Source organism: Sminthopsis crassicaudata, chromosome 3, assembly GCF_048593235.1.
Source record: "Sminthopsis crassicaudata isolate SCR6 chromosome 3, ASM4859323v1, whole genome shotgun sequence".
Lineage (NCBI taxonomy): Eukaryota > Metazoa > Chordata > Mammalia > Dasyuromorphia > Dasyuridae > Sminthopsis > Sminthopsis crassicaudata.
Genome location: NC_133619.1, coordinates 74,353,479 through 74,380,509, shown reverse-complemented (window position 1 = coordinate 74,380,509; position 27,031 = coordinate 74,353,479). Strand labels below are relative to the sequence as shown.

At 31.7% G+C, this 27,031-nt stretch overlaps 1 protein-coding gene across 1 annotated transcript in view; it reads right to left on the bottom strand.

The window, feature by feature from the left end:
- PTH2R (parathyroid hormone 2 receptor) overlaps positions 1-27,031 on the bottom strand; it is a 108,130-nt gene that overhangs the window by 61,486 nt on the left and 19,613 nt on the right. Inside the window, exons 2-7 of the mRNA XM_074307697.1 lie at positions 24,354-24,456; positions 10,911-11,021; positions 10,672-10,793; positions 7,942-8,039; positions 5,820-6,006; positions 4,543-4,696 (exon numbers count right to left, since the gene is read on the bottom strand). Coding sequence (XP_074163798.1) covers positions 4,543-4,696; positions 5,820-6,006; positions 7,942-8,039; positions 10,672-10,793; positions 10,911-11,021; positions 24,354-24,456 — 775 coding nt within the window. The remainder of the gene's footprint in view (positions 1-4,542; positions 4,697-5,819; positions 6,007-7,941; positions 8,040-10,671; positions 10,794-10,910; positions 11,022-24,353; positions 24,457-27,031) is intronic.

Genomic DNA, 27,031 nt, shown 5'->3' with positions numbered 1-27,031 from the left:
ATCATCAAGTTCTGTAGTAACTTAGTATTTCATAAACCCCCAAACATTGGTTTCTGGAATAAAAACTCACTATTTGACAAAAAGTTCTGGGAAAATGAAAAAATAATATGTCATAAACTTGGCATAGACCTACATCTCACACTCCATACCAAAATAAGATCAAAATGGGCACATGATTTGGGCATAAATGATGATGCCATAAACAAATTAAGATGACAAGGGATTATTTACCTATCATGAGAAGAGAGGAATTTATGAGCAAAGATGAACTAGAGAACATTATAAAAGGTAAAATTGACAACTTTGATTACATTAAATTGAAAAGGTTTTGAACAAACAAAACCAATGGAAACAAGATAAAGGGAAGGTCAAAATTGGGAAAAAATCTTTACAGCCAGTATTTCTGTTAAAGGTCTCATTTTTAAAATATGTAAAGGACTATGCAAAATTTATAAGAATATGTCATCCCCCAATTGATAAATGGTCAAAAGATATAAACAGACAATTTTCAGATGAAGAAATTAAAACCATCTATAGCTTTATGAGAAATTATCTAAAACACTATTGATTAGAGAAATGCAAATTAAAACAACTCTGAGATACCACCTTACATCTCTGCTTGGCTAAGATGACAGGAAAAAATAAATGGTGGAGGGGATGTGGAAAACTGGGACATTAATGCATTGTTGGTGGCATTGTGAAATGATCTAACCATTCTGGAGAGCAATTTGGAACTATTCCCAAAGGTCTATAAAACAGTGCATACTCTCTGACTCGGCAGTGTCATTACTGTGTCTATACCTCAAGGAAATCATAAAAGGGGGAAAGAACCCACATGTGCAAAAATGTTTGTAGCATCTATTTTTGGTAGCAAAGAATTGGAAGATAAGTATATGCCCATCAGTTGGGGAATGACTGAAGAAGTTGTGATACATGAAGGTAATGGAATATTATTGTTCTATAGAAATCATGATGAAGTTAATTTTAGAAAGACCTAGAAAGATTTACATGAACTGATGTGAGTGAAACAGGCAGAACCAAGAATACATTGTACACAATAACAGCAAGAATGTGTGATAATCAATTATGAAAGACTTGGTTCTTCTCACTGGTTTGATGATCTGTAGCAATCTCATTAGACTTTGAATGGATAATGCCAAGTGTAACCAGAAAAAGAACTAAGGTGACTGAATGTAAATCAACACAAGCATGTTCACTTCTTCTTCTTCTTCAATGATTTTTTTTCTTTTGCTTTGGCTTTTCTCTCCCAACATGATTCATAAAACAATGTTTTAAAAACAAATAAATTTGTTAGAGAAAAAAAGAGTAATACTAATCTTGATACAATTATGAAAAAATGAAATGCTTCCTTTAAAATCAGAGAGAAATTTCCATTCTCACAGTGAAATGTTTGTAACAGCTCTTTTTGCTAGCAAAGAATTGGAAGTATATGCCCATCAATTGGGGAATGGCTGACGAAGTTTGACATGAAGGTAATGGAATATTATTGTTCTATAGAAATCATGATGAAGTTGATTTTAGAAAGGCCTGGAAAGATTTACATGAACTGATGTGTATTTTGCATGAGTTTATGCTTCATTCAAAAAAAAAGGAATCCAAAGATGTTCGTGTAATTGGAAAGTTTTTATCACCAAGGAATATGTTTATCATCCCCCCTTTATTTCTAAGTATGGAAAAGTATAAATAGAAATCATTGATGTTGACAACAAAATTGTAAAAGGAAAAACATATCATTATATTCTGTAGCAATAAGTGCTCTATGTCTTGAAAGATTATTCAGAATACTGTAATTCCTTAAATAAAAATGTGTTCATTTAAAAAAAAAAGATAGAGTAAGCAAAACTGGGAAAGCAATATGAAATGTGACTTCAAAAATATAAATAAAAGGAACAAAACCCAAAATTGAAGTCAAAGTAAGTTTAATGACTAACATTGGCCCTAGTGAAAAGTTGAGAAAAATTTACTTTCTGCTGTTCTTGAAGAAATGGAGGACTAGGGATACAGCATATGTTACAATATATAGTTTTGCTTTGTTTTGTTGAAAAAAAAATTCAATTCTCTCTCTTTACTTTTTCTCACAAGGATAGGGCATGGATTGATTAAAAATTAATGGGACATAATAAGGAAAAGATTTAAATGAAAATAAACATTTTAAAAACCAAGTTTAATTTGCATAAAATATTCCACAAGTAGACCCTTTGTTGCATTTGTTTTTAATATTTTTATTGATGCCTTTAATTATCAAGCATATACTTTATTTCCAAACAATATGATCATGGGACTTTTCCAAGGAGCAAGTGGTGAGGATAATCATACAATACAGCTAATAGCCTGAACAGCAGGGAAGTCTTTAGACTACAGTGTCCTTTTATGTATTCATTTGTGTTTATAATTTAAAAATATCATTTATAGCCACTTTGGAGTATATTTAATTTTTGAAATCTTTCTCAGAATGTAGTCTTTCTTAGAAAGTAACTTCAGGCAGTCTAGAGCAAATTGGCTACCAACAGACACAATACATATAACAAGAACAAAAAACAACAGGAAATCTAACCCAACCCTAAATTAATCAGAAATAAAATTGAGAACACTTTAAAAAAATCTATCTCAAGTTTTAATGAAAACCACATCATAGTAAGGCAGGTTGATTAGCACAGTTCTTTACAAAGCCTACAAACTGAATGCATATTAGTAAGAGACTGTAAGAGTTTTGGGTAATTGTTTGAAAGAATTAAGGATATCACAAGAGGTTAGATGGGTTTGGCTACAATAAAAAGCAATATTCTTTGGTTTTATTACCTAGTAATGAAACTCATGAGGGTTTCTTAAACAAAGGGAGAGTGCCTCTGGAACTATACTTTTATTTATATCATTATCATTTCTTCATGAATGTAGTATCATAGCAAAATGAACCATGCAATTGATCTTATTTTATGTTAATGATTTTTAATTAATTAGCAAGATTAGCAATAAAATGGGTGAGTTTATTTTGAGGATTCTTTGGAAGGTACTGACAGGCTATATGTCTTGAAGGATATTTTTAAGCTTTCTATTAAAATTAACATCCAGCTAATTTCATTGTGAAAATTAATCAGTCATGAAGAGGGTTTATGCTAATCCCTTTAAATACCTTATTTAAGTATAAATAAATAATCTTTTTTTAAAAAACTGATCATTTTAGAAATAGTGGAATATGTGATTTCTCTTTTCAATTCACGTCCTATGCAGTGTAACTTAACCATCTACCTTTCCATTACTTGACCATTAACCTTATAATTTAGGGGAGGTGACAATAAGTTGTTCAGATTCTTTTTAATCATATTTGACTCTTCATTACACCAGGTGAGATTTTCTTGACAAAGATACTGAAATGATTTGTCATTTCCTTCTCCAGCTTATTTTACAGATGGGGAAACTGAGTTAAATAATTTACCTAGGGTCACATAGCCACTAAGTGTCTGAGGCCAGATTTGAACTCATGGAGATTAATTGTCCTAACTTCAGGCCTAGTGCTCTATCCACTGTATCACTTAGAAATAACTTGTATAATTTATTTTTATTACTTTATCACTTATTTCTTTCTTCTTTCCTTCTTTCTTTTTCCTTTCCTTCATTTGTTTGTTTCTTCTCTCTCTTTGTCTCTCTTTCTCTCTCTCTGGTTCCCCCCCCCTTCCTTTCACTAAATTTTATTCTGTTCTTTCTCTTCAACAACAATGGATGTGTTTATATACTGTCTTCCTTGAATCTCTTCATGTAATTTAAGGGACAAATAATCCCATAATATAATTTCTGGCATTATGACTTAATAACCTAGGAATATGGGAATCTATTTGTTGGAGTCTACAAATGAAAGAGGGACTTTCTCAATAATTCCTCTAGATTTAGCATCACAAACTGCTGAGATTCTGGAATGAATTAATTTGATAACTCAAGAAATACCAGATTTATAACTTGCAAATTTAGAAGTTGCAAACATTTCGGTCAAATATTTACTACAAAAAATTCTTGCTCAATGGCCTTGGGTAGAAAAAATTCCTTCCTTTAGAAAGACTCAGTACTAATTAATCAGATTAGGGAGTAAAGGTATTAGCATATTCATTGATTTAAAAATGAAACACAAAAAAGTATTGTGTTATTTGTAAAGAAAGATTGACTCATTTCTCTTTGGTATTTACATATCTTTAAATATTACAAAAAAAGAGTACAGAGGAGAAAGTTAGGGAAAGAAATGGACAAAGAGATATAGAAATACATATCTGTGGATATATATGGTGTTTTACACACACACACATATATATTTATATATATTCACACCTACATATAATATGTACACATATACAAATGTCTATATCTATATCTATATTTATATGCACACAGACGGGGGGGGGGTAGAGATCACAGAGAGAAAGATGATGCAAGGCCATATAGGTGATAAAGGAAAAGAGGGACAGGGAGAAAAAATGTGTGAGCACAATTATTCAATCTTAGAGATCAAATGAAAAAAGAAAGTTAAAACCTTACCCCAGCCTACCAAGGTGAAGCCCCAAAGATACTTGGTATCTGAAAAGAAAGCCACAAAGATGAGACTGTGTAGGTATAGGCCTTCCACTAGAATCCAATAGTAGTTTGTGGCCAAGAAGTAAATAAACATCACAACAGCAATCTTGCACCACACCTGTAGAAAATAATGAAAAGGATTATTTTTTTCATGCCAGAACTCCCAGCTGAATTAAATAATAACATAACACGATTCAAAACTTCTACCTTCAGGACTAGGTCTTCTTTTTATGCTTTTTTTGTACCATTTTACACAATAATGTATACCAAAATTGCATTTTAAGCATATTTTCTCTAAGAAATTCAAAGATAATAGTTGTCATCAAGCATTTATTTATTAAGCTCCTACTCTATTCTTGACGCTGTGATAAACAAGGGATATGAAGAAACAGTGTTGGCCCTAAGAGTTTACATTCTAATTGTTTAGTAATACAAATTCATCAGTGAGGAGAGAGAAAATCATTCCCCTAGGAAACTAACAAACTGATGAATAAATTCAGGTGTTGACTGAAAAAAGATCTCTTTTTGTCACTCTTGTTGCTAAGGATCAGATTTCTGGAATTCTCCTGGACACACTATTGCTTCAGAAGCCCAACATTATGAATTCATGAGTGAGTGCTTTTACTCTCTACTAATTGAGAAAATTCAGGCTCATTATTTGAGCAATATACTAATTTTATGTTAACTAGGTAATGACTAGAGATTTTTTTTCCTATTTAGAGAATAGATATAGAAACAATGGAATAGAGAGGGAAAGCACCTTTAGGAGAATAGGAACATGTTAATCAAGAGCAGTCACTATCAGCCCAGAAGTCCTATGATTTGATGAGCAGCTCAGAATAAAGAGCACATAATGATATTGAATTTTCTATACATGTCATAAGAAACATATTTCGGTAAGTCAGTCTTTTTTTTTTTTTTTTTTTTGTCTTGTTTTGTTATTGTTACCCCAGAGATTTTCTGAATGGAAAATTCCATCCATTTTTTTTTTTTTTTTTTTTTTTTTTTTTGCGCAGGAAATGAGCAAGGGATGAGTAAATCAAAGTAGAGATCTAAAGAGATTAGATGAAGCAATAAAATCAATGACAGAGAAAATGTGCTGGATGTTCTCTTTGTATTCATGGAAGTATTTTCAAACAGTCAAGATAAGCCAAGTAACAGCCCAATGGTGGCATTCTTGTGTCTTTTTATATATATGTTTAGAAAGTGGTTCTAATTAGTCAGGAACAGATGATACTTACATATTGTGATTTGTCCATTGAAGGTGCTATCATTGTATTTTGTGGATCAACCATCATAAATGATTCCAGCTCTTTCATGCTCACGTGATCATGGGCCACTTTATCCTTAATAAAGATGCTTGAAGCCCTCAGCATGAATGAAACAAATAAGTGCATGTGAATATAGTTCCTGGTACAATGTAGTCTCCTGCAAATAGAAAACAGAAAAGTGAAAGATTTGGAAAGAATTACTGAGGGAACAACAAAGGAGAAAAGAAAACAAGACATACTATGAATCTAAAAAAAGATGGAATCTTTTTCAAATCTTTTAGCTTATGATACTAAATATAACTGCAGGGTCATTACTAAATTGGGGGTTATTTGAAATTTAATTACATGTTTTGAATTATTTATATCATCTCCCCAATTCAAATATAACAAGAATTTCATATCATGTCCAATGAAAAATTATGTGGACTAAATGTTACTGAATCTCTCATATTTATCCAAACAAAATTTTGCTTTGAAGTCAATAAATTATTTACCTTGAAAAGAAGCCAATGTGAGTTGATTTAATCATTCTGGAATTAAATTTGGAAACATGTTAAAACTTTAATAAAATGTCCATATCCTTTGACCTAGAGATCCCAATGAAAGGAATGTGTCTCAAGGAGGTCAAAGCTAGAAGGAAACATTCTACATATGCCAAAAATATTTATAGTAGGTTTTATTTTTATAACAACAAAGAACTGGAAACAAAGTGTCCACTATTTGGCATATAGACAAGTGAATTGTAGTAGATGAATATAATGGAATATTAGTGAGCAATAAGGAATGATGGAAATTAAGAATATGGAGGACCATGGTAAAAATTTTGTTGACTCATGCTAAGTGAACTAGACATAAAATCAGGAAAAAGTCATATGTAATAATAATAATACAATATGTGGAAAGAACAAAACATAAAAAGAATACTTTATAATAATTAAATTTGTCCCCAAAGAAGATACATGAAAGAGTTCATCCTTCTCATCTTTGCAAAGATGTGAGACTATGAATGTACAACACTTCAGATGCTGGTAGACTAGGTTGATGTATTGTTTTTGCTTCACTCATAGTAGATAATAAATATTAGTTGGTTTGAACAAATTATTTCGTGTTTGTGAAAACTTGTTATTTTATACATGAAGGAAAATTACCATAGAAATACACAAGGAATTTAGCATTTATATTATACCAAGCATTATGCTACATGGCAGGGATCGATCCAAATTTTAAAATTTAAAAAGAGCCCTGTCTTCTAGACATCCTATGGACTAATTTGCACCCTATGGGACTAGTTAAGGGAGTATTTAGGAGATTAATTAAGAAATTATTCTTTAAAAATAATGTTTTGAGGAAATAACATTTTCTCCATTCCATTACTCCAAAGTCCTTGAATTTCGTCTTCTAAGGGCTGAAGTTTTTCTCTGATGCTAATCAGAGGTAACATTGGGTTCTTGATATCTATACTAGTAGATCACAGTATTTGATAGGTCCTAAGCCACAAAATCTTCATGTTTGGACCTGCTGATGGAAGAGGGATCTGCAAATCATTGACAGACAGGTAAATTCAGAAGCTCATCCATTCCAAAGTTGGCAACAGAGTGATGAATTTTTTAACCTTGATATTTCTTAAAGATTATGTACCAATTAGCAGAATAATTATGATCTTTTCACTAATGAAATCAGGTATCCTTCAAGTATTATGCTAACAGATTAAATTCCTTGTGTACTATTATCATGTGCTTTTACTTTATGTATGCCCAAGATTTGTTCAGTGATACCAATAAGCCACAGATAATAATTTTCATGACTCACACAGCTTTGGCAAACAAATATGTTGCAATATTGATATTCTGGTTTGTAGGTTTGCTTTCCTCCATTGTTGATTTTGAAAAATTCACCAACTTCCTTCTGTGATAAGAGCTTTCCCAAAATTGAATAATAGAACCATGCAAGACTGAATACATAAAATAACATGTGAGATAAATGTATTTCAACATAGAGTGCCCTGAGCTGTCTTCTGTGAATAGAAAAATAGAACCTCTCTCAGTGTATGAAGGAAAATGAGTAAAAGGGGAATCATGACTGATCTACTCACCGGAAATAGCCAATGATGAAAATAGCTACAGCTAGGGAACTGAAGGAGATGGAATATCCAATAGTGTACATGATGTAGAGACGTTCAAAGAACTCCTGCTGAAGGAGAAACAAACAAGCTTATGTTATCTAATTATTCCCTACTTATTTTCCTTCTCTCCTTTATAAATCAAAATATATCCAGAAAATATGACACATTTTCTTTGGATATGAAAGCACAAAATATATGCTGTTACCTTCTGGTATGCTAAAAACAGGGTTGAACTTTGTGCCTTAAACAATTTTAATCACCTTGTGCTCAATCTAAAGAATCCTTTTTCTTTTCCATTTTTAAAAATAATTACTCCATTATTTTGTTTGCCCGTAATTTGGGAATACTTGGAAATCTTTCAAAGAATGAAGGAAGATGCCAAACATTTTCTTACTAATCTTTCCCCAAATTTAAAAACAGATGTTCCCTAAACCTTCAAAATCTACATTGTTCTTTTTCTAAACTAATTACTTAAGGCCATATCTTTTCTGCAACAACAAATAATAAATGATACTTATACCAGAATTTTCTTCAGAGCATTTCAAAACGTAAAGTTTTGAGGAGAAATAATTTTTTAATCTTTTTAGAGATTATATTTTCAACCTTGAGAATATAGAAAACCTTAAAAATACAGTTGAACCAATAAATTGAATAAATTGGTTAGGACTACAACTAATTTAATTCTTTTAAAAATAATAAATATCATTGTGTATTTACTACCTCTTATTACTCTGTTTTCTGAGATTAATAAAAATGGTTTTGCAATGGATATATAGTTTGTTATAAAGATATTTGTATAACATAAAATTCAAAATCATGGATTTAGTAAGATAAAATTTCTTTTTATGTACCTTATATTAATATGAATATTACATTATTGTAGCTGTGAAAAATTCTGAGACTAACTTTTTAAAAAGAGATATTTGGTAATGAAATATAGGTTCAAATATTTAGCAACTTTCCAAAGAATTTATGGAATAGAATCCTTTGTTGTTGTGAAGAGGTGAGGTAAAAAAACAGCTTCTGGGTATTTAAAAATTAAATATCAAAACAAATGTTAAAAATTATCTTACATGTAAATGGGAAAAAATAAAACATTTTAAAAATAAATGCCAATCACACAATAGTTTACACTTATATAATACTTTAAGGTTTACCTTTAAAATTTTATTTTAATTTGTATTTTTCTCAGTTACATGATTAAAAAAACAAGATTTATTTTTGGTTATACATCTATGTGCTTTAAGGTTTTTAAAGAGCTTTACAAATATTGGCTCAATTGATCCTTCTATAATAGCATGAGGCAACCAAGATTTAGGAGAGTTAAATGAATTTGTTAAGGTCAAAATGCATCTGAGTCATGATTTGTGAAAAGATTACCAAATTAAATTGACTTCTTAATTGGCAAGAGATTTTAAATTTGTTCACTATTCTTAAAAAAATATCATTTATACCTTTTATTAATTCCATTCCATCTCTATGTACCTTCTACATAATAGGTATTTATGAAACTGAAGTCCATCACATTTACATAAATAAATTAGGCACTATATGCATTTTTATTAAGTATGAGAAAACAATAAATTGCATTACAATATGCAAACTATATTATTTGAAGTGAAACATTCTGGAGGTCTTGCTACTCACTCCTTTGTCATAACACTGGGCTGGGAGGCAAAAAGTCAAGGTTCACTCATAATTCTGCCAATGACTTGGTATTTCACCACTTCATTTCTATGGTACTCAGTTTCCTCACCTTAAAGCTGAGGTGAGTGGTGGGTAGGAATAGATGATCTTAAAGATGCTGAAGAAAGTTTCTGTTTTCACAATTGTAACTTTTTAAAATCTGGCAATCAGAACTGTGATTTCATTGGTTTAGAGAACTTTCAGTGAAATAACTCTATAAAAGCAAATCTATTCCTGAACCAGTCAACTAGTACTTTTCTGAATAAAAGCCTTGAATCTAGCTATTCTTGACTTTTATGGGGGCTAACTCTACATTAACCTAAGATGCCTCTAATATTTCAAATATTCACAAAATTAATAAATAGTCATTCTTTCTAAGATTTAAAAATATGCTGTGGCTATAAAATCAAAAGGTATTCCCACTGTCTTCTGTGGATAGAAAATAGGACCTCTCTCAGTGTATGAAGGAAAATGAGAGAAAAGGGAATCATGACTTATCCATCAGGGTAGGTAGAGGGGTAGCCAGAGATTAAAATATTGTAAGCTTCAAAGAATGTAGATGAAGACTATTCATGAGGAGATAAGAAGCAAGCATAGGATAATAGAGTTAAAGGTTAGAAAGGGGCTTTTAAAAAGACTATATAGTTCAATTTATTCATTTGCCATTGTTGTTTTTCCATTTGGTTGATATCTAGAAATGGTCCTGACCTGAGGAAGAAACATAAATTTCCTGTTCTCTGAGATTGATACATGAAAGAGAAAATAAGCTCATACAGTATAAACAATGTCAGAAATGATCATGATCTAGAAAAACAGTGATTTTTATATTCAGTAGGCTCTAAATGTCTGCGTAATTGAATAAAATGAATCTAATAATTTATTCTTGCTCTTACTTTGTTTTCCACATTTTTAATGAAGGAAGAAGAAAAATGAGTTCTACATGTAATTGGGTGATATAAAAAATAGTCATAGGGTCAATGAATTATATATTTCAAAAGCCCAACATCCAGATACCTTTCTTGTGTTGCTTTCTGGTTGGAAGTAGCTGAGACATTCTGAGTAATTGACCCATGTTTTATTTAAACTGTGCATAAAATCCCAGGTTCCATTGGGGTTACAGTATCTGAATGCAACTCCTGTAAAAATGCAAGGAAACATATTTAGTCTGATCATCTCCCATCAATTCTGTTACAAACATAAAACAAATAGCTTTTTTATGTTTTTGATCAATCATTTATAGACAAGTTTAATACCTTTATGATTGAAGTCATAAATATAAGGAGGACATGGAACAGCTAGCATTTTCCCCACTGTGCCTCTGGGCCAGCAAATTAGTCCATCCCATTCTGGAAAACAATTTCCCTCTGGAAGAAAGGTGAAAGAATAAGACAATGAAAACATTAGGCAATATAAACCTAGGTCTTCAGTTTTTGCAGCCATCTATAGGACTACTTAAAAATCCAGGAAACTGTGAGGATGTAAAATATTGGATATTAGGATGAGGCAGAAATCATAGTAAGTAGTCATTGATAAATTATTACATAATTATCCTATCAATTAGGCAGAGAAAATGCTATCATCTCTATTTTATGACAAAAGAAATTGAGTTAGTGAGGTTAAAGAATTAGCCGAGGGTTACATATTATAAATATTGAAATGAAGTTCTCTTATCCAAAAGGCTCTTGCTCTGAAATAGAGGTATTTCTCTTGCTTGTTCCTAAAACTACTTGATTTTTTGTTTAAAAGCATAACCACTGCTAACTTTATATTAGCAGGAATGGGAAGTTGTGTATATGAAATATCAAAGATGATATGGTTACAGCTCCAGATGCAAAAAATTCCTGAATAACTTGCTTGATATCTATTATTGAGTTTAAAACATGAGCAGCAGACCTCACTATTTTCAAAATATCCTTTTGGCAAAGGAACTCCATCTACTGGAGAGTCCATTAGATATGCTTCCAAGCATTGCTCACTAACTTTGTAGCCATGAGAGCAAATCATAATCTCTCTGGCCTCACTGTTCTCATCTAAGTGAGTAAGCTGGATAAGATGACTGCTAAGGCTCTTTCTAGCTCTAAACTTGTAGTTCTATGATATTAATTCTTTATTTTCTAGCGTATAAACAAAATGTCGGGAAATGTCGGAAAAAGGTGGGACAGATTAATAATCCCATCTAAGATTTAAAATCTATTCTTAACTTCTTGCTGGTCATTTCAACAATCCCATGAAATGCAACATTTCATCTTAAAGATAGACTGTATCCTTGTCTGAACCCAGGATCCTTGCTGACAGTTTGGGCTAATTTACAACAGGCTTTAAACATCTGTTCACATATTACATCATCTTAGACATTGTCAACCCACAATTTACCTGAAATGATAACTCAATAATCTACTTTACTATAGTGTCTAATTTTTACTCTATATCACAGATTCTATTCCACTAATAACTGGATTCTTTTAATTCATTTAAAATGAAGAAGCACTCTATAATATATTTTGGGTAGTCAGCACACTGAAGTTTAACTCTAACATTGTTAACTGGAAAAGACAATTAAGAAGGCACAACAACTGGAGCTTCAAAGTGAAGGGAACATTGTGTTTGCCTAGTAATTTAATGGGGGAGTGGAATGAAGAGAAATTTTAAAATTACTTACAACTTAAATCTTATGTAAAAAATATCTTTTGATTTATCTTCTCATTAGGAAATGTGTCCTTGATATCTGTCATATTACTGATAGGGTTCATTCATGAATATTCCTTGATTTCTTGGACAATATCTTAAGAACATGATTTGGTTTTATTTCTGGGAATTTATTTTCAGTATTTTTTCCCAAGAAAATAAAATTTTATTGAAGAAAGCTTCATTTTAACCTACTAAGAAATAATGATTGTGACATTACTAAATATGTATGGCAAACTAAAATATGTTTCTTTAGCAAATTTTTATACCTTTGTTCCTACCTCCTTCTCTGTGCCCAAACCCACCTACATCTATTTCCAGCTGTATGAAATGCTCTCATTGTTTCCACCCACTCTGGATTTACTGCCTTCTTTCAAAATGCTTCTTATGAAGTAACAACCTCCATCCTCAATTTCTTCCTACACAAAATATTATATCCTTTCACCTTCATTATTTATAACTGACTTATTTCATAGCACCCAAGATTTATCTAAATCTTTTTTTACTATATCTGTATACATTCTACCTGTAATGGTAATAATAATGATAATAATGATAATAATAATAGAAGTTATATTATCTTTTAAAGTTTTCATAGCACTTGACATGTTTTTTGTTTTTTTTTGGCAAGATGAGTAAAGATTAAGTGGTTGCCTAGGGTGACACAACTAGTAAGTGTGAAGTATCTGAAGTCAAATTTGAACTCAGATTCTCTTGACTCTACAGCTGGTGCTCTGTCCATTGTGCAACCTAGTTGCCTCAACATTTGTTTCAGTAGATCCTCTCAACTACACCTATGAGGGAGGTGCCATTATTTTTCCCCTTTCACAGATGAGAAACCTAAGATAGAAAGGTTAAATAACTTGACCAAAGTCATCCAGATATTAAGTGCTTGAGATTTGATGTGAACTCAGGTCTTTTTTAACTTTAATTCTAGTCTTCCATCTACTGTACCACATAATTCATTATTATGAATTATGTCTCTTATCAGCTATTTTCCCTTCTAAAATTGTATGACATGGTCACATAAAATTTTCTGGCAGGGGCACGTTTTACAAGGTTTACATGAGTACTTAAAGCTGCAAATAAATATTAAATTAAGTTATTGGTTTATTTGTTAATTACATGGCTATTACAACCAGTAGTTACTTTTTAATGATACTCAACATATTCAAAAGGATTTAGCTATAATTCTTTCCTAGACATTTGTCTATTTCCAAAAAGTTACTCTTCTTCAAACAAAATAATTCACAGACAAGGTTACTTAACAATATATTTTAATTTAATTTAACACAGACCAAGGAGTCTAACACGTGTGCGAGTCAGGGGCTTGCACAAAAGCCACCTGTGGCGCAATGAAGGTGAAGGCCGGCTTCCGCCGGCCAAGATGGGATCCTGAGGCCTTGGTCCTTCTTCCCGTCCTGCCAAGGGTGTACTACCAGCCTGTCTCGCCAGGGAGGTGGAGCATGAGTGTGCTTGTTAGGACCCAAAAGATGGTGAACTATGCCTGGGCAGGGTGAAGCCAGAGGAAACTCTGGTGGAGGTCCGTAGCGGTCCTGACGTGCAAATCGGTCATCCGACCTGGGTATAGGGGTAAAAGACTAATTGAACCATCTAGTACCATTTTAACATAAGCTAATATAGCTCCATAAAGGGTACAACCTTTTTTCAAATCTTTAATTTTATTCAAATCTAAAGGTGCATATCTTCTTCTTTTTTGACCTACAGAGTCAATATCTTCAATCACAGGATATGCATGTATAAAATCACTTATATCCTGTCCTTCTCTCTTAGCTTTAACCAATGCTTTTTCTAATCTTGTCATAGGCTTACGCTGCTTCACAGGCGATTCTGTTTGTGTTTCTGCCTCTTCCTTTCCACATTCTTGCTCCACCCTTGAAGGGTTAATTGAGGGAGGAGATAGGAAATGCTCCTGTTGCTCAGAATTGTACTTAACTTCATTATTATCTGATTCATCCTTTTCACCTAGTTTAGTTGACACTTCCCCATTTTTCTCCTTCTTCTCTTCCTTTAGAATAACATTTTTTAAAGCCATTTGGATTAAATTGTAGGTATGAAGTGTATCTTTGGAAATTGAGTTTGGTCCGGAACCAAAGGGCAAAATGTCACAAGGGCAATTGTAGTGTTCACCTAATTGCTTTCCTACTAATTCCCATTCATCTGGATCCAATTCTTCTTCCAGAGAAAAACAAGGACATATGACCTTTACAGTTTTTAAAAGTTCAGTAATATCCTCCAAAATTATAATCAATCCTTGGCTTTTCATAACCTTGATGATGCTCTCTAAACATTTTCCTTGAACAGAAGGTGTTTGCTCCATTTCACTATAAGAGATTGCTAGTTTAGCCCTTGACAAGTTAAGTTCCTTATTTGTCTATTAGAATGCTCACTTAATCTTTAACAAAGTTTCCTTGTTACTCACAGTTCTGGCTCAGAGAGACTGAGATCTGGATCAGAGGCTTTCCCACTGGAATCAGGATCGTATCTGTCCCTGTTCAGGCGCCAAATTGCGATGGTCCAGTCTAGCTCCTCTGAAGGGCTCAGAATAAGTCCTTAAATTCAAGGTCTGGGCTAGCTCCTCTGAAGGGCTCAGAATAAGTCCTTGTCAGGATAAGCAAAAGTCCTTGCCCCATGTTGGGCGCCAATTTGTAATGTGCTGTGGTCTCCAGAAGCTGCCAATCGCTCTCTTGGAGGAGATCTGCTGTGTCAACTCAAATCTCTCGAACAGATTCTTCTTCCTGTAGAGAGCCGACTCAACTCTGGCCTAGAGCAGAGACTCCCTTTTCCTCCAGAGCTGCTCTCTTTTATCCTCCCAGAGAATGGGTGTGAGATAATGCAAAGGCTTCTGGGAAAAGTTACTTCAACCAATGAACTTGCTCCTCCTAAGCATGCAAGCTCTTCCCCAGAAATTCACAAGTAAAACTCCCAGTCATGGCCGGAACTAGAGAATTGTCAAGTACGGACTTTGCACTTAGTAAGAACCTAATATCTCATTATCTCATTAGCACTTAGTAAGAACCTAACATTGACCCTTTAATAAAGATCAGATATTTCTATAACTGAGGATCCTGTTTCTCAGAGAGTTTATAGAAAATGCTCAACTAAGTGCAAATTTTAATTAATAAATTTTTCTGTCATCATCATTTCATATACAATAAGAGTAAACTATAATTCATTACTTATCACAAGAAAAAATGGATTGCTTCTTTCTTATAATTAGTTGCATAATGACTTACCATTCTTACTTCCTAAATTATATCATTAATTATCATACCCTTACCTTTATATGTGCCAGCACAAAAACTAATAATATAAGTTTTTAAGCTATGGCATCAAAAGAAATATTCTGTCTTGGGAATAGAACATCCATTCTTGCTATATTTATGTCTTTTATTACTTTAAGAAAAATTGTATAAGTAGTAATATAATTGCTGGCCATCATAATGCATAGTATAACTAGCATAGAAGAAAGAGCTGTTACTTTGGAGTTAAAGATTCTGGGTTCAAATCTTGACTTTCTCACTATTGATGTGACTGGGCAAGTCACAGCTTTTTCTGTAGAATGGATGACAGGATTAGACATGAAAGCTATGACCAAAATTAAAGTTGTTTTGTAAAATCCTTGAAATGTCCATTCATTTTCCTTGGCTTGAGATTTTTCTGTTTTTCTTTTTAATTTTTGAGAGAAATTTAGAAATGAACTGTTTTTCATTTTCCCTTTATATTTTTATTTTATTAATTCAGATTTTTTTTCTCAATTTTCATCTGAATTTGTGAATGAATTCAACAATCACTTCCTGAAAGAGGTCCCAAAATTAAATCCCCAAGGAATAGCATGGCTAAATTTCAGAACTATCTCCCCAAGGAAAAGATATTGCAAGCAGCCAGAAAGAAATAATTTAAATACTGAGAAGTCACAATTAGGATTGCCCAGGACTTACTAGCTTCCACCTTAAAGCACTGAAGGGCCTGGAATCTGATATTTTAAAAGACAAAGGAACTTGGATTACAGTCAAGAATAAACTATCCAGATAAAATGAGCATTATCTTTTAAGGAAGAAGAAGATGGAATGATATAAGTGAATTTCACCTATTTCTAATGAAAAGACCAGAACTGAACAAAAAATTTATTTGTTAATTGAGTCTAATTGTTAATTAAATCTAAACACAGAACTCAAGAGAACCATACAAAGATAAAACTTTTTGAGAACTGTATTTTTGTTATGGGTATACTTAGAAAATGTAGGCATAATTTGATCTTATTACAATAATATGAGAAAGAAACTAGAGATGGAAAGAGGATTATACTGGAAAAAGATGGAAAAGATGGTAAAATAAGGGAAATTATATCTCACGAAAAGGCAAAGAAAACCTACTATAATTGAGGGGGGAAAAGGAGAGGGATGAGCATTGTGTGAATCTTACTCTCATTAAATTTGGGTCTAAGAGAGAATATCAGACATATTAGGTTTCACAGAGAAACATGTCTCACTTTATAAGGAAATATGAGGGAAAAGGGAAAAAGAAAGGGAAAGACTAATAGAAGAGAAAACAGAAGTAATAGGGGAATGGTGTAAAAAAGGAGGAGGGGCTCTAAAAGGGCAGGACTGTTTGAGGAGGTGATCATCAAAAGCAAAATACTGGGGAGGAGGGAAGGGGGATAGGAAAGAGAAAAGTATGGTAAATAAGATGGCAGGAAATACAGAATTAATTATTTTAGCTTTGATTGTGAATAGGATGAACTCTCCCATAAAATGGAAGCTGATAGCACACTGGTTTAAAAACCAGAATCCTACAATAAGTTGTTTACAAGAAACACATTTAAAGCATAGTGATACATACAGAGTGAAGGTTAAGGACTGGAAAATAATTTATTATGCTTCAGGTGAAATAAAAAAGCAGGGGTAGCAATCCTGTTCTCATATCACACAAAGCAAAGATATCTCTAATTAAAAGAGAAAAGGAAAGAAACTATATTTTACTAAAAGGTACCATAGATAAAGAAGAAATATAAATTCTAAACATATATGTACCAAATAGTATAGTATCCAAATTCCTAGAGGAAAAATTAAGAGATTCAAGAAGAAATAGATAGCAAAACTATACTAGTGAGAGATCTCAACCTTGTTCTTTCAAAACTAGATAAATCAAAACACAAAATAAATAAGAAAGAAGTTAAGAAGGTAAACAAAATGTTAGTAAAGTTAGTATGATAGATCTTAGGAGAAAATTGAATGGAAACAGAAAGGAGTTTACTTTTTGCTCAGCAGTTCATGGAATTTATCCACCATGTATTAGGGCATTAAAAACCTCAAAATCAAATGCAGAAAGGAAGAAATAGTAAATGAACTTTTTTTTCAGATCATGATGCAATAAAAATCACATGCAATATAAGGCCAGGAGAAAAGAGACCAAAAAGTTAATTGGAAATTAAACAATCTAATCCTAAAGAATGAATGGATGAAATAGCATATCATAGTCACAATCAATAATTTCATCCAAGAGAATGACAATAATGAAACAACATACCAAAATGTGTGGGTTAGAGTGAAAGTGGTTATAAGGGGAGATTTTATAGCTCTAGATGCTTACTTGCATAAAATAGATAAAGAGATCAATGAATTGGGCTTACAACTAAAAAAGCTAGAAAAAGAACAAATTAAAAACTCATAGTTAAATGCCAAATTTGAAATTCTGAAAATGGGAAATTAACAAAATCAAAAATAAGAAAATTATTGAATTAATAAATTTAATAAATAATTAATAAAATAAATAAATAAAAAGAGCTGTTTTTTCCTGAAAAATAAAAGATAAACCTTTAGTTGATTTGATTAGAAAAAGAAAAGAAAATCAAATTGTTAGTCTCAAAAATGAAAAAAAGAGAACTTTCCATCAATGAAGAAGAAATTAGAGCAATAATTAGGAGTTATTTTGCCCAACTACATGTGACAATAAGTTTGATATTCTAAATGAAATGGAGGAATATCTATAAAGATATACATTGCTCAGGTTAACAGAAGAGGAAATAAATCATTTAAATAATCCTCTTTTAGAAAAAAAAATAGAACAAGCTATTAATTAACTCCCTAAGAAAAAATCTACAGAGCCAGATAAATTTACATGTGAATTCTACCAAACATTCAAAGAACAATTAATTCCAATACTATATAAACTATTTGAAAAAATAGGGAATGGAGGAGTCCTACTAAATTCCATTTATGACATAGATGTGGTGCTGATAGTCAAACCAGGTAGGGTGAAAACAGAGAAAGAAAACTATAGACCAATATTCCTAATGAATATTGATGTAAAAATCTTAAATAAATTATTAGCAACAAGTTACAGAAAGTCATCCTGAGGATAATATATTATGACCAAATAGGATTTATACCAGGAATGCAGGGCTGGTTCAATATTTAGAAAACGATTAGTATAATCAACTATATCAATAACCAAACTAACAAAAGTCATGTCATTATCTTAATAGATGCAGAAAAAAATTTGATATCCAATACCCATCCTATTAAAAACACTAAAGAGTATAGGAATAAATTGACTTTTCTTTAAAATGATCAGTAGCATCTATTTAAAACCATCAGCAAGCATCATATTTAATGGGGATAAACAAGGTTGCCCACTATTAGAAATGCCAGCTTTGACAATAAGAGAAGAAAAAGAGTTTAAAGGAATTAGAGTAGGTCATGAGGAAACCAAATTATCACTCTTTGTAGATCATATGAATATACTTAGAGAACCTTAGAGAACCAACTAAAAAACTACTAGAAACAATTCATGATGTTAGCAAAGTTGCAGGATACACAATAAATCCACATATACCATCAGCATTTTTATATGTTACTAACAAAGTCCAGCAGCAAGAGATACAGAAAGAAATTCCATTCAGAATAACTGTCAATAGTATAAAATATCTGGGCATCTCTCTGCCAAGGGAAAGTCAGTAAATGTAAAAACACAACTACAAAACACTTTCTACACAAATAAAGTCAGATCTGTGATGACTGTGTTAGCACCTTGGATACCTTAGAATCAGCCAGAGTCAGGATAAGCAAAAGTTCTTAATCTTTATTCTTGGTCTTTTGGGGTAGCAGTGAGGGGAATGGACATAGGAATCTCCACACCTTCTTTCTCTCTCTCCAACACCAAAAAGTAACTCTCCCTTGTCTTAATCTACCCTCTAATGCCTCTTACAATTCTCTGTATAAACCAACAGATTGAGCCAGCACAGAATAGTGGGCAGGGCCATTCTCCAAGCATATGCTAATAGAGTATTGTCCAATTGGTAATTATCCTTAAGTTGTCCAAGTACATCTGCTCAGAGTTTCAGCCCTTTACTTAATCAGTTGGAAAAATATCAAGTGCTCATGAATAGGCCAAGCAAATACAATGAAAATGATAATACTACCTAAATTAATATACTTATTTAGAATCAAATCAAATTCCCAAGAAATTATTTTACATGTCTAGAAAAAATAGTAACAAAGTTCATCTGGAAGAACAAAAGGTCAAGAATTTCAAGAGAATTAATGAAAAAAAATGCTAATGAAAGTGGCCTAGCTGTGCTATATCTAAACTATATTATAAAGCAGTGGTCATCAAAACCATTTGGTACTGGCTATATCAGTGGAATATGTTAGGATCACAGGACAAAATAGGCAATAACTATAGCAATCTAGTGCTTGATAACCCTAAAGGCCCCAGCTTTTGGAATAAGAACTCACTATTTGACAAAAAACTGCTGGAAAAATTGGAAACTAGTATGGAATAAATTAGGGTTTGACCTACACCTAACATCAAATACCAAGATAAAATTGAAATGGGTTCATGATTTAGACATAAAGAGTGATATTATAAGCAAATTAGAGGAATATAGGATAGTTTACCTCAGAAACAAAGGAATTATTATCCAAAGAAGCACTGGAACTCATAATTGAATACCAGATAGATAATTTTGGTTTTATTAAGTTAAAAAGTTTTTGTACAAACAAAACTAATGCAGAAAAGATCAGACTGGAAGCAATAAATTAGGAAATAATTTTTACATTTAGGAGTTCAGATAAAGGCCTCATTTCTAAAATATATAGATAATTGACTCAATTTTACAAACATCTAAGCCATTCTCCAATTTGTAAATGATCAAAGGATATGAACAATTTTCAGATGAATAAATTAAAACTATTTCTAATCATATGAGAAAATGCTCTAAATTACTATTGATCAGAGAAATGCAAATTAAGACAATTCTGCGATACCACCACACACCTCTCAGATTGGCTAAGATGACAGGAAAAGGAAAGGACAAATGTTGCAGGGGATGTGGGAAAACTAATACATTGTTGGTGAAGTTGTGAAGCGATCCAGCCATTCTGGAAAGCAATTTGGAACTAAGTTCAAAAAACTTATTAAATTGTGAATACCCTTTGACCTAGCAATGTTTCTATTGGGCCTATATCCCAAAGAGATCCTAAAGGAAGAAAAGGGACCCAAGAGTGCAAAAATGTTTGTGGCAGCCCTTTTTGTAGTAGGAAGAAATTGGAAACTGAGTGAATACCCATCAGTTGGAGAATGTTTGAATAAGTTATGGTATATGAATGTTATAGAATATTATTGTTCTATAAGGAATTATCAAGAGGATGACTTTAGAAAGGCCTGGAGAGAACTGATGCTAAATGAAATGAGAAGAACCAGGAGATCATTGTACATGACAACATCAATATTATACGATGATCAATTCTGATGAACATGACTTTTTTCAATAATGTGGTAATTGATGGCAGTTACAATGATCTTGTGATGAAGAAAGCCATCTAGAGAGAGTATTATAGGAACCGAATATAGATCACAACATAACATTCTTACTCTTTTTGTTGTTGTTCATTTGCATTATGTTTTCTTATTCATTTATTTTCTTTTTTGATCTGATTTCTCTTGTGCAGCAAGAAAATTGTATCAATATGTTTATATGTATTGGATTTAACATATATTTTTAACATGTTTAACATATATTGTTTTGCTTGTCATCTAGGGCAGGGAGAAAAATCTTAAACACAAGTCTATGCAAGGCTTAATGTTGTCAAATTATCCAAGCATATGTTTGGAAAATAAAAAGCTTTATTAAAAAAAAGTTTAAAAATAGTCTCTTCAGATGTAAAAAATTATTTAGTAAATAACAAATGAAATGAGCCTTTTTGTATATAAATTAAACTGGAAAAAGATCTTAAATGAAACTGTATATACAGCCTGTTTTTTCTTAAATATATAATAAATTCAACATGTAACTTTTAATGCTATCCTGCTTAATTAATGCTTCTTCTGTTTAGTTCTACACATTAATAATCCCTATCTTCCAATCCTCTCAAAACCTCAATGACCCTCTTTTTTTCTTGTTTTTTTGAGGAAGAAGGAAACCCTATCACCATATCTTCTATTTTTCTCAGTTCTCTCCCAAAATTGAAAAAAAAGTGAAATTGTTTTTCTAACATCCAGTCAGGTATAACAAATTCCCATTTTTGTCTTGTCATAAAATGTATATCACATTCAGCATCTTAAATCCATCACTTTTCTGTCAGGAAGAAGAAAGAATGCTTCTTTATCAGATATCTGATTATCAAATAAAATATTTGCAAAGTTTTTAGCATGATGGTAGACATTGATAAAAGTTCCTTTTTGTTCTCTCCCCCACTGCACTGGCCCTTCCCTTCTCTTTCTTTTCCTCTCTTTTCTTTACCTGTTCTTAAATCTTTTTCAAAGTTAATTTTCCTTACAAGTTTGTTGTGGAATACATTGTTCTCCTCTTCACACTGTATCACTTCATTGAGTATTGTAAGACTTGTCTTAATTATTCCCTTTAATTATTTCTTATAGGCTAATAAAATTACATTACATTTAAGTACCAAAACTGGTTTATTCATTCTTCATTTGGTATGGATTTCCTTAAGTTTTATTTCTTTGCTACAACAATTACATACATACATTTTATGGATGAAGAAACTGAGGCAAATGGATATAAAGTAATTTGCCCAGGCTCACACACGTAGCCAGGTCTTCCTGATTTCAAACTGGTGCTCTATTCACTCTATTCACCTAGCTAACACTACCAAAATAGGACAGAGAATAAAGAATATCTCCATATACCAAGAAGAATAGAAAAGGAGAATCATATAGCTCGGTTTTTCTTCACCAATTCTTTAAGATGATTTATTTAGTTTGCAATACATTTTAATCCTTTCTTCAGTAGTCTTTAATTTGTAATTTTTATTGACTTGTGATCAGCAAAATATAAAGTTACTTTAAAAATTTCTTTGCAAAGTTTTTAGGTTCTAATAAATCACCAGTTTTTTTTAAAGTTCATACACAAAAAAGAAATCTATATTATCCTTTCTAATCCATTCAGTAATTATCAGAAGTCCATCATATAAAACTTTTCTAAAATTTATTTGCATCTTTAACTTCTTTCCCATCTGTCTTTTAGATTTTTCTGAACAAGGCACACAATGAGGTCCTCCACTATTATTATATTACCGCAGGTATCTTTCTATATTTTGATTAACTTTTACTTATATATTTAGATGTTATTTTAGTGCACATAAATTATTGATAGTGTTTTACCAGTTTCACTGTTTATTGTTTTTAATCAGGTTTATTTTTATTACTCCCTCATCAAAAACTTTCAAAGCTATAATTTTTTTTATTTCTTCTGAAGTAAAATACTTTCTCCTAGCTTCTCATTTTAATGTCATATGCATATTTTTGTTCTCACATTAATGGATTTTGCTTTATATTCAACTGTGTTATTTCTTTATATTCAGTGAGTGAATTCATCTCATTCATAGTCATGGTTTTAAATGTTAAATTGTGTATTTGCCTTCAATCTTCCCTCCTATAGTTGTCCCTCTTTTGGTTTTCTATCCCATTATTTAAAAGGAAAAAGATGGGAAAATGGATTGTCTGCATACTGATTTGGTCCTATCTTGAAGGCTCTATTCATCCTCTCATTTTACAAAGGACTAAACTGAGGAAGGAATAGGGGAGATTAAATAATTTATCCCAGCTAATAACAACAAAAATATCTGTTTAAAATCAGTGTAAAAATTTCCCATGTTCAATTATGTTTCAGTTTTTTAATTTATTGGAAGATTTCTTTTTTTTAAAGTATCTTTTCCAGAAATTTATATTTCACCATTAATAATTTTCTCTCATAAAGCACTGAATAATGTAAAAAGTGTTTTCATATACAATGTCAGTTTCATTTGTTCTTCACAGTTCTTTGAGATAGTTTCATTTCATTGCCTCAATTTTGCAGATGTAAAAGGGGCACTAAGTGGCACGGTGGATAAAGTACTCAGCCTGGAATCAGCAAGATCCAAATTCAGATCAGGTCATAGGCACTACCTGTAAGATCCTGAGCAAATTAGTTAGTTCTGGTTGCCTCTTTTTTCTCACTAGCAAAATGAGCTAGAGAAGGAAATGGTAAACCACTTCAGAATCTTTGCTCCCCAAAAATCTATAAGTGATTCTGATTGAAAAATGACAAAATAATCACACAGATATAAAAACAAAATCCTAAAGAAAGTAATGATTTACCCAAAATCACATAACAGTTAAGAAGCAGAACTAGGGCTTAATTCTAGATTTCTTGATCTCTAGTTTATACTGTGTCTATAATATATAGATGCTTATCATTTCATATTTTCCTTACACTCCCCCCAAAGCATGTGAAGTTATTTAGCTATTTTAAGTTCCTTATTTAAAAATATAAATTTTCCCAATCCTTCCTATATCTGGTTTAATCATATCTAAAATTTTCTCAAATAATTCTGTGCATTCTTGGTGGATTGAAATCTAAACTGTGTATATTATATATGAATGAGAATTTAATTTCAGAATTTTTATCCCACTTTAAAGAGACTGAAAGGAAGACAGCAACTTGTATGTATTCTAAGATTACACAGAAGTATTTTGAACATCCTTACCTCCCTCTTGTTGCTGAGCAGTGATATTCAGTTCACATTGCACCTTAGCCTTCAGCAGGAGGACAATTTGTTCCTCCATTGTAATCATGCCATCAGAATCGATCTGCAAGAAGTAAATGAATGAAAAAAAATGAAGGACACATTTCCCTAGAGAAATAGCATTGTTTTTGTCTCAATGTCAAAAAGGGGAAGAGAGTTATTCATTGTTTTTCAGTTTGGTGCTCAATGTATTCATTATCTAATGTAAAGTCAAAAGACGCCATAATAAATAAAGACTTTATGCTTTTTTGATTTTTAGCTTCAAGTGGGGAAAAGTTCATACTGCAATATGTAGATGATAACACTTAAATCTTTATTAAAAACTAAAAATGTTTTTATTTATGAAGAGTAACATGAAATTTATGATTTTCAGACTTATGTTAGTATCAGTCGATTAGAACAGAATGCCTGATCAGGGATGTGTTTGTGAGGGAGTGATTTCCCTTGATTTCATCCATTTATCAGCCAAGTAAATATTTATTCAGCTTATCCAATGTAGAGGCATTATCCTAGGTATTATGTATAATTCAAAGAAACAAGATAATTATTTAATGTAATATCAAACTACAAAACCCTAAACTTATAATATGTCCTCTATCTCAGGCAGGCTACATTGGCCACTCTTTTGAGATTGTCTGCATAAAGGAAAAGGAAGCCATGGGAAATAATTGCTCAACAGATCCAAAATCAAGACTTCCATTCCAGAAGCAAAAAAACTGTCAATGTTGAAATTGCTGTTAGAATACAGGCATACTAATGCATGCTTAGGCCAGTGCCTGACACATAGTGGGCACTTAAATACTTGTTCATTTGATCTGACTATGTGTTTTTATCCAACCACTCTTGAAATCAGTTTGATATTAAGTGAGAAATGTTACTAAATTAATATTCTTTGATCCATCTAAACCAGCACTAGACATATGTTCTCCAAAGATCAATATTGAAAGAAAATACACAACCATATAAAAATATTCCTAGCAGCATTTTTTGTAGCAGGAAAACCAAACTCTTTTGCAAAGTAGATGACCATCAATTAGGAAATGACAAAATACATTGTAGGGCAGTTAGGTAGCACTGTGAATAGAGTACTGGACTTGAAATCAGTAACACTCCTCTTCAAGAGTTCAAATTAAGTCTCAGACACTTACTTGTTATGTGATCTTGAACAAATCATTTGTCCCTGATTGCCTTTGTTTCCTTATCTATAAAATCAGCCAGAGAAGGAAATAGAAAACAACTAGTATCTTTGCCAAGAAAACTTCAAAATAAAGTCACAAAGAGAAGAATATGCCTGAAATAACCTAGCACAATAAATTCATAGTAGACTATGAAGGTAGTAGATTATTATAATGCTGTGAAAAATGACAGATATGGGGAATTCAGATAAATATAGAAATCAAATTGTTATTAAGTATTATGTACCCAAACTGTTGTAATTCCTAAGAATATAAAAACAAAAATGAAGTAGTCGCTTTCTTCAAGAAACTTAAATTATATGACAGAAGCAACATGGTATATGTGAAATAAATCTAAAGAAAATTTTGGAGGAAAGAAAACTGAAAAAATCAGGAAAAGCTTCATGTAGAAAGTGTTGTTTCAATAGTTTTGAAGGAAATAGGAGGAAATTAAATGGACTACATTCTAGGCAAAAGAGACAGCCCATGCAAAAACACAAGTGCAGCATGTGCTAAATGAGGCAGTATACAAAGGCCAACTTGGCCTAGCCATAAATTATGGTTAAGAGAATAAAGGGGAAAAAAAAAAAAAAAAAAAAACATTGGAAAAGTAACTTGTGATCTAGTTTTAAAAGTTAGATTTCTATAGAGTGAGGCAGAGTGAAGAAAACAGAAGAGTTATATGCACAATTGCTATAAGATATAAGAAGATAACACCAAAAAATCCCAGAATTTAATATTGATCCAGTGATTGATATCAGTTCCAAATTGCAGATACTAGAATAAACATCCCTCCTTTGATTAGAGAAGTAAGAAGTTATGCAAATGAAATGTTACATGTTTTGTCAGTCATGGTTTTCACATTGTTAAGAAGGATGGTAATAGTGTGTGTGTATATATATATATATATATGTATATACATATACATATATATATATATATAAGCACACATGTGTATATATGCAGAGAGAGATTTTGAGGAAGTAGTTGTGGTGTATGTTGTATAATAATAAAGCAAAGTTAATTAGTTTTCTTATATATTAAAGTTATACTTAAAGGATAAAATATAGTGAATATATCTGAAATTGGAAATATGAGTAGAGAAAGAAGAAATTACAAAATTCAGTTTTGGAAAAAGAAAACTTTGTGCCTTGATGAATATTAAATTCATATAATTTTAAATCTGGAAGAACTTAGAAGTTCAGCTAATTCCAACCTCCTCATTTTATAGTTGATAAAACAACTTTATTATAATAAAAATTCTTTTCAGAATTTGTGTGAGACTAATTGACTCAGTGAACAGACAAACACCTACTTATTTAATAGATTTTATAAATTCTAATGGTAGTTCTGAACCAGACTCTACTTTTAACATTTCATAAAAATGTTTGATTAAAAAAGTCCAAAAAGTGAACTCAATTATGGATTTTAAGTATGTTTAAATACCTAACATGTTTAGCTTTC